Consider the following 14903-nt stretch of genomic DNA (forward strand, 5'->3'; position numbering starts at 1 on the left):
ATATAATCGAACTCTTGCTTAATTTTTCGAATAATTATCCAAATTAATTTCTAAAATTTTTAATATCAGATATTTTAGTTTTTGAAGTCTCAAAATACAAACAATCTTAAACGTTTATTTTTGTTAAACTATACTGTTCTTCTTTAATTTGATCCGCTTAATCGAAATAAATATTTTAAAATTTTTAAAATTTTTCAAAAACTATTTTAAGAGTTTTTAAAATTTGAAAACTGTTTTATAATTTACTTTTCGAATTAAATTAGAAGAAAACTACATTGTCTAATAGAAATAACCATTAAAAAATATTGTATATTCTGAAATTTAAAAAAAATTAAAATATCTAATTTTAAAAACTTCATAAAAAAACTAACTTGAATAATTATTCTAATTTTTATTATTAACTAATTTTAGTGACTAATTAATATCACTCAATAAATAAAGTCGAAATTTATAACCCCATAAACTATTTTTAGAATTGAGTTAGACACTGAAATCTAATCCTATTATTAACAAATCTTAATTCTTCTGATATGTTAATCTAATTTGAACAAATTAACGTGTATTAAAAAATTGATAATTTAGAGAGAAGAACAAAATTCAAAAGATCTTTAAGGCATTGTGAATGGTCACATTGGAAGAGTTGCATGTTTGAAGTTTGAACTTAGCACTTACCAAACGCAACGAAGCACTGAACTGTCACAATAGTAATATCCACGTTTCCCAAAAGCATATCTTATTACCTCGTTTGGACCGAATTTTTGTTCTGTTTTTTTCTCTCACTTTGGTAATTGAAACTTTGTCTCTTTCATTTACCCTCTTTTCAATATCACCCTCTCATGCTTCCTCTGCTATACTATACTCATTCTCCTTCACTTCAATGTTGCTTCATATCACTACTTTGTGAACGGTATGTTCCTCTCTCTCTCTTTATCTATCTATCTTTCTATGTATATGATTATGATTATCATGTTTTGAATATTAAGAATGCTGAACTCACTTGATATGCTGTTTGTGTTTGATTTGGTTTTGGTTGAGAAAGTGTGAAAAGAAAGAAAAAAATTGAATTTTTAGAAAGGAGTTTGGGTTATGACTTAGGATTTTTTCTTCTTGATAATTGCATGCTTGAATTAATCAGATTAGAATCAAAAGTTTACTTAGGAAGTTCTTGATATATATATATATATTTTTTACCCCAATATTTTAAGCAAATCAAAATATGATGTTTAAGAAAAAAAAAGGTTTATTTTGATGATGATATAGTTTACATCTTATTTGGCCTTAAATAAAGGGTTTTGGACTCTCTAATTTGTGTTTCTTTTGTTTTATATATACAGGGTACTATAATAATTCTATTACGATTGTTAATTAGATTGTTAAGGTACCCTAATTGAAGTTGGGTTCATCAATGGGTGGGGGTGAAACTGTCAATGGGGCATGGCTAAGTGCTATTTGGCCACTTTCAAGAAAGATTGTATCAGATGAAAAAGAAGCAATTGGAATCCTGGCATCTGAGATTGTTGGAGTGATGTCTAAGATTGTAAATTTGTGGCATTCTTTAAGCGATCGAGGCGTAGCGAGTTTAAAAGAATGGATAACAAACTCGGTCGGGGTAAAAATGCTTGTTTCGGATGACTATTATTACTTGATGGAACTTGCATTGGATGAGATTCTCAGTAGCTTTCAATGTCTAGCAAGGTATGTGGCTAGATTGGGGAAAAGGTGCAAGGATCCGGTGTATCATCGGTACGAAAGCTTTGTTCGCAACCCGGCTAAGAACTATGTTCAATGGTGTGGTTGGGAGTATGCATGGAAGAAGATGGATAGGAAGGTAAAGAAAATGGAGAGGTTTGTTGCTGCTATGTCACAATTGTTCCAAGAGCTTGAAGTGTTGGAGGATCGCCAACGAACTCTGAAGCGAATGAAGGCGAATCCTAAGACTCATAAAGGGAAATTGGCCGAGTTCGAGAAGAAGTTCAATTGGCATCAGCAGGAAGTGAAGAATCTCAAAGACATATCTCCTTGGAACAGAAGTTTTGATTATATTGTGAGATTGTTGGCAAGATCATTGTTTACAATTTTGGAGAGAATCATACTTGTGTTTGGAAACATTCATCTCCCAATTTCGCAACAACAGGGCGATTCTATAATTATAGAATCTAAGCATGCTCTTCGGCGCAGCCCTTCCTTACCGGTTAATACTAGTTCTTATGTTCATCCTTCTGAGACTAAGAGGCCGGTGAGCTCTGAATCCGAAGCTGAAAAGAAAAAGAATAAGAACAAGAACAAGAACATAAAGAAAGAACTGCAGCAGTCGAGGCATATCGGCGCCTTCCAAGGTGTTTCTAAGAGGTATATTGACTCTCAATCTTGTAGAATTAGAATATATTCTAAACTACCTGAAAAGGGTTGTTTCTTAAAGACGGCGCAATTGACCCTAGGTGATGCGGCTTTAGCCCTGCATTATGCAAATGTGATTGAATTGATAGAGAAAATAGTGTCATCCCCGCATCTTATTGATCATCATACTAGAGATGACTTGTATAGCAAGTTACCAACTACAATAAGGACTGATCTGAGGGCAAAGCTTAAATGGTATGCAAAACGCAAGCATGATCCGAGCATTGCAGCCGAATGGAGCGTGGCGATGACACAGATTCTTGGATGGTTGGCGCCGCTTGCTCACAACATGATAAGGTGGCATGAAGAGAGGAACTTTGAGAAGGAACACACTACTTCAGAAGCAAGTGTTTTGCTTGTTCAAACACTTTACTTTGCAAACAAAGCAAAAACTGAAGCTGCAATTGTTGAGCTCCTTGTTGGTCTAAACTATGTTTGCCGGATTAACAGAGAAGCTCAAATCCGAGAGGCGCGGCAGCCGGAATTCTCTAGATCAAGGTCTTTCAATCGTGCTCAATTGAGAAATCATGATTTGTGCTATGAGATTTAATAGACTATGCTTTTGTGCACTGTATGAATAGATCACTCTCTCTTGTATAGCTCTCATTTTTCATATGGGAGGTTTCTTTTTCTATTTTTCCTCCAAATAGTACTTTGAATATTAAGATGCTTATTCTTAGCAAATGTTACATTCGGATGAATCAATTTTGCTTTGATGTACTTATATCAGATTATTAATGTTCAAAGTATATTATTTGGAGGCCACTCAGATAAAGACGCTTAAAACGTCTTTTTTTAAAGATGTTTTCATGTTGTGTTTTAATTAGTTTTTGTATAATTCATTCGGTATTCCTCACTACATATTATTAAATTTCTCAAAAGATTTTCTTTCCAAAAACAATAAAAAATATTTAATTTGGACTAAAACAAAAAAAGGTAATAAATTAACTATTAGATTTTTTTAAAAGATTATTTACATAAAAAATATATCACATTCATAATATATATATATATATATATATATATATATATATATATATATATATAACAAGCTCTTAAAATTTTTATAAATAAAAAAATAATTAATTTTTATTCGTATAATATTTAAAACAATTACTATATTATTATTATATTATAGATTAAAATTTACTAATTTAAATTTTGTTTTTATTTTTAATATAAGCATTATAAATAAATAAATTTTTTATAACAAGATGTAACGTAACAAAATATATATAATATTAATTAGTTTTTAAAAAATTCTGAAAAGATGGTTTTTTCTAATAAAGTGTTATTAAAAAATTAACATGATAAAACTAATTTCAACCAATATGATATAATAGGTTATTAAATATATTTAATACAAAAAATATTGAATATAAATTTTTATTGAGTTTAAATTTTAAATAATTTTTAATTGAATTTTAAAAATTTTTATTTTAAAGAGTTAGAATATTTTAACATCATTTTTTTCGTATCTTTTTAATTGAGTCTTTGATTTTTTAAATTATAAACCTTATTTATAATTAAGAGTAATGTTTTAACACCACCAATTAGTCACACATATAAAAGTACAAAAACAATTCTATTGTCATAATTATAATCTAATTTTATAAGCAATACAATATAATGAAATTATATATAAGTAATATAACTAAATTTTATCTATATCTGTAGTCACATTTCATAAATAATATAATTAAATTATATTTATGTTTATAATTAAAATATAAATAAAAATACAAAAATTATTAGGATGGTTAATTTTTTTCGTTCATAATTTTTTTTATTATTTTTGTTGTGAAAAGTTTAATTATTTTAATAATTAATTATTTTTTAAAAAAGATAATTGAATAACATAAAAAAGTCTTATTAAGAGTAATTTATTTATATATGATTCAAAAATAATTGAATAATTATATACGGTGAAAAATTAATATTATTAAAAAATAAAAATAAAATTTATTTTAAAATTAAAAATCATGGTTTTTTTTCTTTTTTTCCAAAATTTATCTACGAGTAATTCTATAAATATTTTATGATGAATAAAAATATTAAACTCGTACTAAAATTTATTCTAATAAAATTTATTTTTATTCTACTAAACGTTAAATAAACTATTGAAAATAATTTTGTTTTCTCCACTAGAGAAGAATGATAAACTTCCATACTTCTATTATGTTATGGCAATAATTTAGCCTGTTATTTTTTAATGTACATAATAATAATAATAATAATAATAATAATAATAATAATAATAATAATAATAAATAAGTATATCACAGTAAAAAAGGAAGCCTGTCACCAAATAATTTATCATCCGAATTATATATGAATCAAATTGATAATATGAGGGCTAACACTACAAAAATCGATAACAAGGTTAGGGACTTACAAAACCTTTCTTAAGATCATAGAAAAAAAAGTTTATATTTGTGTGATATATAAAACAATTATCATATTATTATTATTATTACATTATATATATATATATATATATATATATATATATATATATATATATATATATATATATATGAGCAAAAAAAGTCCAACTGTTTTAAAGTAAAATTTTCTTTTAATATTTGATTAAATGTTCTTGTATTTAGTACTTTTTTTGGCACTTCCTCTTAGTTACAAATATAATCATTATAATTTTGTAGTTATTATTGCTAGGGGTGTTTACAGATAGGATATGACTGAAATTTCGATCAAATCCACACTAAACTTATTAGATCAAATTCGATATTCGCACTTTTTATGTTTGGATCATGTATCAAATATATCCATAAAATAAAAAATATTAAAAAATTTTATTTTTATAAAAAAAGTCAATAATTTTTTTGTTTACTTTTTAAATCATATTTACTTCTATCTAATTAGAGTGTGGATCCGATTCGATCCAATCCGATCATCTTACAGATCAGATCATATCCTCAAATTACAAATCAGATACGGATAAATACTGTAGATTTATATGGATATGATCTAATCTATGAACACTCCTAACTACTACTATAGGTTCATTGTTGCAAAAGAATGCTTCTTTTATTATAAATCATTATTAGATCTTAATTACCATTAAAACAACTTAATTGTCAACAAAGAGATAATACTTATTGGTCTCTGAAATTATGTTCGTATTTCAAACTATAGTTGTAAAAACTGAACTGGATTGGCTGGTTCGACCGAAAAATTAGTGAATCGGACTAGAATCGATTCGGTTTACTCCTTAGACCGTCTAAGGAATAAAACCGGTGTTAACTGGTAAGAACCGGTCTAATCGAACTAGTTTGCTTGAAAAATTTTTTAAAATGTCTCCACAAGGTCTCGAACCAAGAACCTTGAAGCAAAAACAACCTCTATTTGCCACTTAGCTATTGCACTTCTAAGTACTTTATTTGACAAATACTAATTATATAGTATACATAAATATCTAATATAATATAATTTTTATTTTTTTCTATTTTTAAAATTAATTATATTTTAATTATATACCATTATTAATATAAATATAAATTTCACTAAAAATTTATTAATTTACTTGATCTATTTTATTGCTAGTATTGTGATTAAGGTTATTTGTTTTGATGTTAGTGTTAAAATCTACTGATATTATAGTTAGATGATAGGTTTTGTGAATTAATTATTTTTTTATTGTGTCAAAATAAAATACTATTGTAGTATTAAAATTTTATGGTTTTTTATATTAGTTATTTTTAGAAGTTGAGACTTGATTCTCCATAAAATGTTAGTGAAGATATGTATTTCAAATTTTAATTTTAAGTTTTTAACTATTTTATATTTTATATTTACGTGAGACCAGTTTTATCAGTTCAATCAGTGATTTATCGATTGAACCAATAAACCAGTAAACCAGTAGCTTGACCGGTTCGATCACTGGTTCGGTTCTAACAACTATGTTTCAATCTAATTTTAAAAATTTCGATTTACTCAATTAGTCTCCCAACTTAATAGTTATGACAATTGAAAATTTTTTTACCTTATTTTTTTAACTAAACACTTAAAACCCTAATATGAGTCATGGATACCTAAGTTAAAAAATCAAACTAAGTAAATTGAAAATTTAAAAATCAGATTAAAGCTCGAATATAACTTCAAAATATAACTTTAACTTATGTAGTGATTAATTTAAATGAGAATCAAATAAATCAAAATTCAACATAATTTTTATCAATGTTTTCAAATTCAAAATTTCTATACCAAAATTAACTATGATTTTCTTTAAATTAAAAATTTAATGAAATAGTGACTTTAATTATCTTAACCAATGTTCTAATTAATTACTTTTATGTCTTAAAAAAATTGTATATGAGAAGAAAATAATTAATTTGCCTACTTTAATAAATAGTTATTTTACTAAAAATAAAAGAAACTATTTTTTTAGAATTTTTTAAGAATTAATTAATATTATATATATTTTGTTACACTATATTTAATTATAAAAATTTTATTTATTTCTAATGCTTATATTAAAAATAAAAAAAATTTAAATTAGTGAATCTTAATCTATAATATAATAATAATATAGTAATTATTTTATATATTGTATAAATATAAATTAATTATTTTTTTATTTATAAAAATTTTAAGAGGTTTGAGCTTGTTATATATATATATATATATATATATATATATATATATATATATATATATATATATATATATATATATATATATATATATATATTGATGAATGTGATATATTTTTTTTTATGTAAATAATCTTTTAAAAAAAATCTAATAGTTAATCTATTACCTTTTTGTTTCAGTTCAAATTAAATATTTTTTATTCTTTTTGAAAAGAAAATCTTTTGAGAAATTTAATAATATATGATGAGGGACACCGAATAAATTATACAGAAACCAATTAAAACACAACATGAAAACATCTTTAAAAAAAGACGTTTTAAGCGTCTTTATCTGAGTGACCTCCATATTATTTATCTTTCATTCTTTCTCATTTGCATAGTTAGAATGTGAAAAAATAACTATGCGCTATTTAGAGTGTGTTTGATTTGTGTTCTCATTTTTTTAACGTTTTTTGTTATTAGAATTTTGTATATATAAAAAAAAAAACAGAATTTTTTATTATTTTTATTATTTTTTCCACAAAATCATCAAAATAAAAAATAAACATATAAATTCAAATGACATAATTTTTTTATCGGTCTTGAGTTTGAATGTCACTAGTAACTTTAGGGGAGAAAAAAATATAAACTCAAAGCACCAATTTTGTTTTTCCAATCCGTAATTGAAGCTTGTAACTGTCTATCTGTCCAATTCACCAATTGTCTATAATTTTTATTATTATTTTAAAATTTGCATTTATCCCTAAAAGTATCAATATTTATTTGCAAAATAAATTGTTTTCATTAAAATATAAAAAACCAAATTTTTGGTGAAAAAAAAAACAGTTTTTTTGGGTCTACGAACCAAACACGTCTGGAGCCCGTTATTAGAAGTGTTCCACTTGATTGGGCCGATAGGCCCAATTAATGTGCTTATTCCTTGGGCCTCTATCATACACCCTCGCCCACCGAATATTACACTTCCTTCTGTAGTAGTAGTAGCTGAAGCTGAAGAAGCAGCAATGGCGTATTCAACGAAGAAGGGTTTGCTACTGTACAACGTATATAGAACTTTAACCTACGCTCTCTCGCCGCTGATTCGGCTCCACTTGAGGTGGCGCATTTCCCGAGGCCTCGACCACCGTTGCCGGTGGCCGGAGCGACTCGGTCGCCCTTCCCTACCACGGCGACCGGGACCTCTGGTGTGGTTTCACGCTGTGTCATTAGGAGAAGGAATGGCGGCGGTTCCAGTGATCAGAGAGTGCGTTCGGAAGATGCCGAACGTGAACGTGTTGATGACAATCACTACTATGTCTGCGTTGTAAGATAAACTCTAATTCGAATTGCGTTGTTTGCATGCTTTTTAGTTGTTTATGCGTGCAAAACTTCGAAGAAAAATTGACATATTTTGAATTAATTACTTTTGCTTTCTAAGTGTAGTTAGCAGTTGAATATGTTGAAATGTTAGGAAGTATCATAATTTCAGATTCACGATTATGATTATTCTGTGTTTGGATAAACTTTTCAAAAAATGGCGATTTTCAACAGTTGTTGGAAATTGGTTCTTGTATGATTGATTTTGCGTGAAGGATAGGGTGACAAATGAATTGAAGTTGGGATATCAAATCATTTTGGAACTGGAAGAGACAAGACATCTTAGAATTTCAAATTATGTGTAGTGATTAGTGAAGATGTGTAGAATTTCCTGTGAGCAGAGAAAAGTATATGGAGTATAGCATAATGGTTAGACATAGAGTACGTTAGAGAGAAAGATTAAGCTAAATAATGAAGACAGATTTAGTTGTTTTCCAGGTTTTGTTTTTTCAAGAATCTTATTGAAAAGATGGACTTGTGAGTTGTGACATAAGCATAAGTTTTGCATTTATCTGGTTATTTTATAATGCTTTTTCCAAATTCTAGTGAAATGTGAACCATGTTCCATGAGCATCATTTTTCTAATCAAATAGGCATCTGCTAGCTATGGTGATGGGTTGGTGCTTCTTAAAGGAGATGAATGAATATCCGATAATTTGACATTGTTAGTAGAGAAAGAAACATGGCTAAACTTGTTTCTTGGTGTAATGCAGTGAAGTATTAAGGAACTGGCTGCCAAGTGAAATCATTTTTCAGGTAAAATGTTGGAAATGCTAACATGGGTGCAGTAATCTCTTCTTTTTTGTTGAATTAATTTTATTTCCAGTTGAAATTTTGAGAAGCAGTTCCTAAATTTGCTTATAAAGAAATCATTTGATCTATATCTTACTTTCAAATTTTCAGATCAGGCATTAATACATTGTTTTGATTTTCTCAATTGTTCACATTTGGCAGTTTTCTCCACTTGATACACCTAGTTCCATTGATTCATTCCTTCGTTACTGGAAACCAAAAGCTATTATACTGATGGAAAGTGAACTCTGGCCAAATCTTATCATGCATGCTTCCCAAAATGGTGTAAGTAGTTATTATCTTTGGCTCATGATATACCCTCGTCAACCACTTACAAAGAATAGATTCATTCTCTATCCGCTAGAATTAGAACTAGATAACCTACTTCGAAAATGGTAGTTAACGAATATGTGAGACCTACTTTTTTTTTTTTAAAACAAAAAGAATGGTCAAATAGCAATTAATTTCTTTGCACATATGCATGGTTCACTTATGCATGTTGCAAGTGCATCATATAACAGGTTTTCACATATTCTTTTATTCTCATCAGATAACACTGGCATTGTTAAATGCTCGGATGTCTGAAAAGTCCTTTGAAGTTTGGTCAAGACCAGTGCTTCTACCCCTAATTTCATTGATGTTATCCAAATTTTCCTTGATTGCTCCATTGGTATGTAGCCCTAGATCTTTTGACACCAATATTTTTTATGTTATTGTTTCTTTGATGGTGGCAGTTAAGATTTTGAATGTCATAGAGTACAGAGCAGGGCATCCGGTTCCAGCTACTGCAAGCTCCTCCTGCTATCATAAGCTTTTCTGGTGATTTAAAGTACGGTAAGTCTTAAGTTTCTTATTCAATTGAAATTTGATATCGGTTTTTTGTTGTATGCTACACCATTGTTGATTTATTGAATTGGTGAAGTGGTCTGTACTAAGCTTGTCTTATTTATCATTCTGTTCAGTAATAGAAGATTTTGGAGTCAATGGAAGAGGGGGGAAAAGTATAGATGATCTGAGATTACAGCTTGCTCACAAACAGGTTTGGATGGCTTCTTCCATTCATAGGGGAGAAGAAGAAAGTTAGTTTTTTTTTTTCTATACCTTTGGCGTTGTTCCACGATAACTTTTTTTGGTTTATCCAACAGAGTTCAAAGAAACACTTAAAACATTTTTCGTAGCATAAAAAACCTGTGAGGGGCATTATAACATAAATGTTGATTCAATTTTTTCCATATGCTAGTACTAAACATATATGCTATTCATATTCTCATATTCTTCCTCATTTAACTATTATATAATTTTTAATTCTTAGCAATTGAAATATTTTTATAGATCGTCCTGTTAGATTAATTCAGAATGAGCTTAATATGTTAACTGGATCTCATTCATTGCCCTCTGTATTTTGGTGATTCACTGTTCTTTCTTTGTTGTAATGTATTAAGATTTGATTGCAGTAATATTAGGAGTTCACACTACCCTTATGCAACTGCAACCTAATATATTGATTATTATTGTCCCTCGTCATCCACAGCATGGGCGTGAGATTGCCAAAGTAAGCTTTTGATCCCATCCTTTGACTTAAAAAATGTTTGCTATGGATGTCTTGATTCCCTCCTTGGCTTCATTCAATATTGATGCCATCATCGATGCGTAAAATTCTAAGTTACTAAAAATATGTTTCAACTGTCCTTTTCTCCTTGTTATTACTTGTTCAAACTCAAAATATGGTTTCAGCTATGTTCTTCTTAAATGTTAAAAGCTCAACTCAATTATGTTTGTAATCATGGTGCATGTGAATGGGAATTAACTTGTAAATCTTTCGCATAGTCATTCTCATACAACAGAAATGTTGCTTATGCAAAAATTATAATGACATTTTGCCATTCTTTTTTATAATTTTGTCATCTCCAAATTCATTACGCTTCTACTTGATATAGTGCAGAAACTGGAGAAGGAAGGACAAAATGTAATTTTGAGGTCCCAACATAAGAAGCTTAAGCCAGAAACAAACATATATGTGGTGGACACTCTGGGTATGTTTTTTTCTTCACGACATAAAATGCTATGATATATGGAAACACACTTATGCAAATTCAAATTTGAAAGCTGGGTTTTAAGAGTAAACACCCAATCCGGTCCTTGTCCATTTTCACGAAGGACAAAGCGATCCCTGTCTAAAAAAAAGGGACACTTCGATCCTCAACCTTTTTATTTTGGAACAATATGATCCATCTGTTAAAAAAATTATTTAAATAATAATAAAAATTAATTTTTTGAGAATTTTATCTGCATTTTATGGGGTTTTAAACCTCCACAAACTATTAATAAGTTTGTTTTTGAAAAATTCCTTCACCAATGGTGGTTAAAGTGAAGAAAAACTATCAATAAAAATGATGCCACAAAAAAAATAGTAATTATAGTACAAATACTTTTTAAAAGAAAAAAATAACATCGAATAAGAAATGAAAAAAGAGAACTTTAATGTTGATAATATTGGTATTAGTGATGATGACGGTAGAGGAGATGATGATGATAAATCAATAAAAATAATAGAAGTAGGAGGCATAATAATGAAAATGAAGAAGGTAGTGGTAGTAGTGGTAGTAATTAGCTATATTATTGAAAATAATTTTGTGAAGGTTTAAAACTCCCACAAAATACAAATAAAACCCCCACAAAACCAATTTTTATTATTATTTAACTAATTTTTTTAACAGAGGGATCGTATTGTCCCAAAATAAAAAGGTTGAGGGTCGAAGTGTCCCTTTTTTTGGATAGGGATCACTTTGTCCTTCGTAAAAATGGACAAAGACTGAATTTGGTGTTTACTCGGATTTTAAGTAATATGGAACTTCAATTTGAAGGCTATTACTTGCGTAAAGGGTACCTGAGTGAGTTTTTGATGGGGATTTTTATGCTTATTTAGGATAGTCATCCATCACATATATTCTTGACCACCCTATCTGGCAGGCGAATTAAGACACTTGTATATGTTAACACCAATCGCTGTGATTGGGGGTTCATTCCTCCCTGGTTCAACTGGCCATAATATCTCGGAAGCTGCTTCGGCTGGATGTGCTGTTTTGACAGGTTGATTTTGTATGACCTTTTATGTAATTCAAAACATGTTATTTTAATTTCAGTGACTTGAACAAAGTATTGATTCAGGTTGTCATATTGGACATTTCTCACACATGGTGCTGGAAATGCAACGATTGAATCCATTGTCAGTCCTTCAGGTGGGAATGGCATCTTATTTGCATGTCATTGGAAAATAACCACAGTATGCATTTTTCTTACAGTGTTCTCTATTATTGCGGACTTGTAGGTCTCTGGAAAAATGGAGCTTGAAAAAACTCTCATTCAGCTTTTGACAAATGCAACACTATTGGAAGCACATCGCAAAGCTGCAAAGGAAGCATTTTCTCGTTTGTCCAGTGACATTGTCACAAACGTATGGAATTTGCTAAATTCTCGGATCTTTAGTAAATTTTCTGCATAGGAAACTAAAATTATATGAAAAACGAGGAATACCTATTTACTAAATTCATTTAATCCCTGCTACAGAGGAATAATAAAATTGCAACCCATTCCCTAGAATGATTGGTTTTTATTATCTCAATAGAAATTGCTATAAATTATAGAAGATAAAGTTAATCATTCTCTGTTTTTCATATTAGCTTCACACTTCTTAAAGCTTTGTAGTTTTCATCAAATTTATTTTGTTTATATTAGAAGCTTATTGCTGTTTAGAACTTGAAGATCGTAAGTAGGATGTAACTTTCACTTCCATTGTAGAGTGGTGTTATGATTTTTTATTTTTCTTAAAAAATGAGACCTTGATGAAGTACATAAGGACGAGTTTAGGGGTTTGGGAGATTTACTTGAGGTTCTAAGTTTAGTGTCACCAATGTATAAAACAATTTATTTGATATTGACTGTTAAATTTATGCTTCAAAGTTCAAAACCTTTGAGTTCATGGGCTGAATAACAATCAAATTTAAGGTGGGCAATTATTAGAAGTTTCACATTGTTTGGAAATATGATCATAATCTTTTTTATAAGTGATGGGCAAATTTTCACTCCTTGAATTAATTTTTGAAGGTGAATTAGATTTACTCATTGATCAAATCCAAATCTATGAAGGTTTTCTGAACCCTTATGGATTATGGAACCCTGCTCTGGTAGGTATCTACTATCTAGGTAGGCAGGTGGCACTGAAATTTACTTAGCTAACAAGAAAATTTGCTGCTAGCACAATCTGTCACATTATAATCTTGGTTTTGTTTGTAAGAGAAGAAAAATTAAACACTTGGTTTGATAGATAGGTAACTCTTCAGCTTGTGCTGTATCTTGACCTCTGCTGTCAACTACCAAGATTTACTGGTGATTATTTATGGTCCCTAATTCACTGATACATCTTTGGCCCGCCCATTGTGCACTTTTGAAAACCTTCACTTTTCCCTCTATTTCCAGCTTAAAGACTATATTCTACTCTGTCGTAATAATATTAATAATCATGAGCTGTATTTATGCATCACAGATCATATCATAAATGTGAAGGGGGAGAAAAAAAAAGAAGAGATTATATAATTACATATGCAATATAATGTACTAAGGGTACTTTTTGTGATATAATTCGACTACTGAATAAAAGGGGGTAGGTTGCAGATTTTATTTGTAAATCTAACATAGTTACTAAGAAACTGTTCTTGTAGACTGTCCTCAATGGAGGCTTCATTCAAGAAAAAAGTTGAATAGAGATTTGGTTCTCCTTAGTGCTTTTTAGCTCCTACTTCTCCTTTTGCTATCAAAGCTATGAAGTAGTGGTGTAGACTCCTTCATTGGCACATGGGGACAAGAGGGTCTACGTGATTCAGCTGCGGTGCCACCGCCTCTAAGGGACTGAATTATGTCCTCAAAGAGGAACTCATCACAAGGTATAGACAGAGGACCACTCTTGTTGAATCCATGCCCTTCATATTGATCTAGCAATTGTTGTAGTACTGGATGGTTCAAATAATCTGCCCTTATCACGAACCTCCGGTTTGCTTCCCCAACTGTTACGGCTAGGTGTCCTCGTGGCACATCGGCTGGAAGCTTCTTCCCACAGCCGCCACCACTGCAAGCTTGCTTGAGCCACATGCAAGCCATGCTTGTTTTTTTATGAAGAGGTTGAAGTTCTTATTTTGGGGGTGTAGACTATCGAGTATGTAGACTTAATTGTTGTGATATGCATATATGAATCATACCATATACTTGTATTTATATTATACGCTTTTAATATTTCATTTTATGATATGAAATTGAAGACACATTGTGTGCTAAGGAAAAGGACTGAAGCAAAATCCATAATATTATTATTTTGACAAAGGTTGGGTATGGTAGTTTGCTGCAGTCCTTTTTGTCCCACTGCTGCCAGGCCATTACTGTTTCCATTATTTATATTTTATATTGATTCCTTTAATTTGTCATTAATAATTAACAAACAGTGCATTTGGTTGCCTCTTATTAATGATTTTGGAGTGGCACAACTCTGTGCTTTTGCTGATCATTTTGTTATCTTTCCTAACTCGATCCTTTTTGGTTTTTTGCTTTATTTTTTCTGTTTTAACCAGTATCCAAATTTTATTATAAGAACTTTGAATTATCCAAATTTGTTTTTGGTTTACTAGGTGTAAACTTTCAGGTATCCATCAACTAAGAGCCAACAACTAATTACCTTTCGGGAAGTATGGACTAACCATG

At 29.5% G+C, this 14903-nt stretch overlaps 3 protein-coding genes across 7 annotated transcripts; 2 read left to right on the plus strand and 1 right to left on the minus strand.

The window, feature by feature from the left end:
- The first annotated feature begins 658 nt into the window (after positions 1–658).
- Positions 659–3258, plus strand: LOC112758997 (protein PSK SIMULATOR 1-like). Its single transcript, XM_025807806.3, has 2 exons — positions 659–907; positions 1335–3258. The coding sequence occupies exon 2, from the start codon at positions 1406–1408 to the stop codon at positions 2945–2947; it is 1542 nt and encodes a 513-aa protein (XP_025663591.1). The 5' UTR covers positions 659–907; positions 1335–1405; the 3' UTR covers positions 2948–3258.
- Positions 3259–7958: 4700 nt separating this feature from the next.
- Positions 7959–14470, plus strand: LOC112759012 (probable 3-deoxy-D-manno-octulosonic acid transferase, mitochondrial). 5 transcript variants are annotated; one of them, XR_011874890.1, is made up of 12 exons: positions 7959–8310; positions 9077–9119; positions 9318–9440; positions 9706–9825; positions 9911–9989; positions 10118–10234; positions 10610–10707; positions 11098–11188; positions 12082–12245; positions 12324–12394; positions 12484–12609; positions 13874–14470. XR_011874890.1 is itself a non-coding variant. In XM_025807832.3 (12 exons), exons 1-12 carry the CDS (start codon positions 8012–8014, stop codon positions 13910–13912), a joined length of 1326 nt encoding a protein of 441 aa, XP_025663617.1. In that variant the 5' UTR covers positions 7959–8011; the 3' UTR covers positions 13913–14470. The 5 variants fall into 5 exon arrangements, 3 of the variants coding, with proteins under 3 accessions (XP_025663617.1, XP_025663608.1, XP_072078359.1); XM_025807832.3 differs by having other exon boundaries at positions 12126–12245; XR_011874889.1 differs by lacking the exon at positions 13874–14470 and having other exon boundaries at positions 12484–12755.
- Positions 13941–14309, minus strand: LOC140177668 (auxin-induced protein 15A-like). The gene has a single exon (XM_072210818.1). It carries the CDS (start codon positions 14307–14309, stop codon positions 13941–13943), a length of 369 nt encoding a protein of 122 aa, XP_072066919.1.
- Positions 14471–14903: the final 433 nt, after the last annotated feature.

This window comes from Arachis hypogaea, chromosome 2, assembly GCF_003086295.3.
Source record: "Arachis hypogaea cultivar Tifrunner chromosome 2, arahy.Tifrunner.gnm2.J5K5, whole genome shotgun sequence".
Classification (NCBI taxonomy): domain Eukaryota; kingdom Viridiplantae; phylum Streptophyta; class Magnoliopsida; order Fabales; family Fabaceae; genus Arachis; species Arachis hypogaea.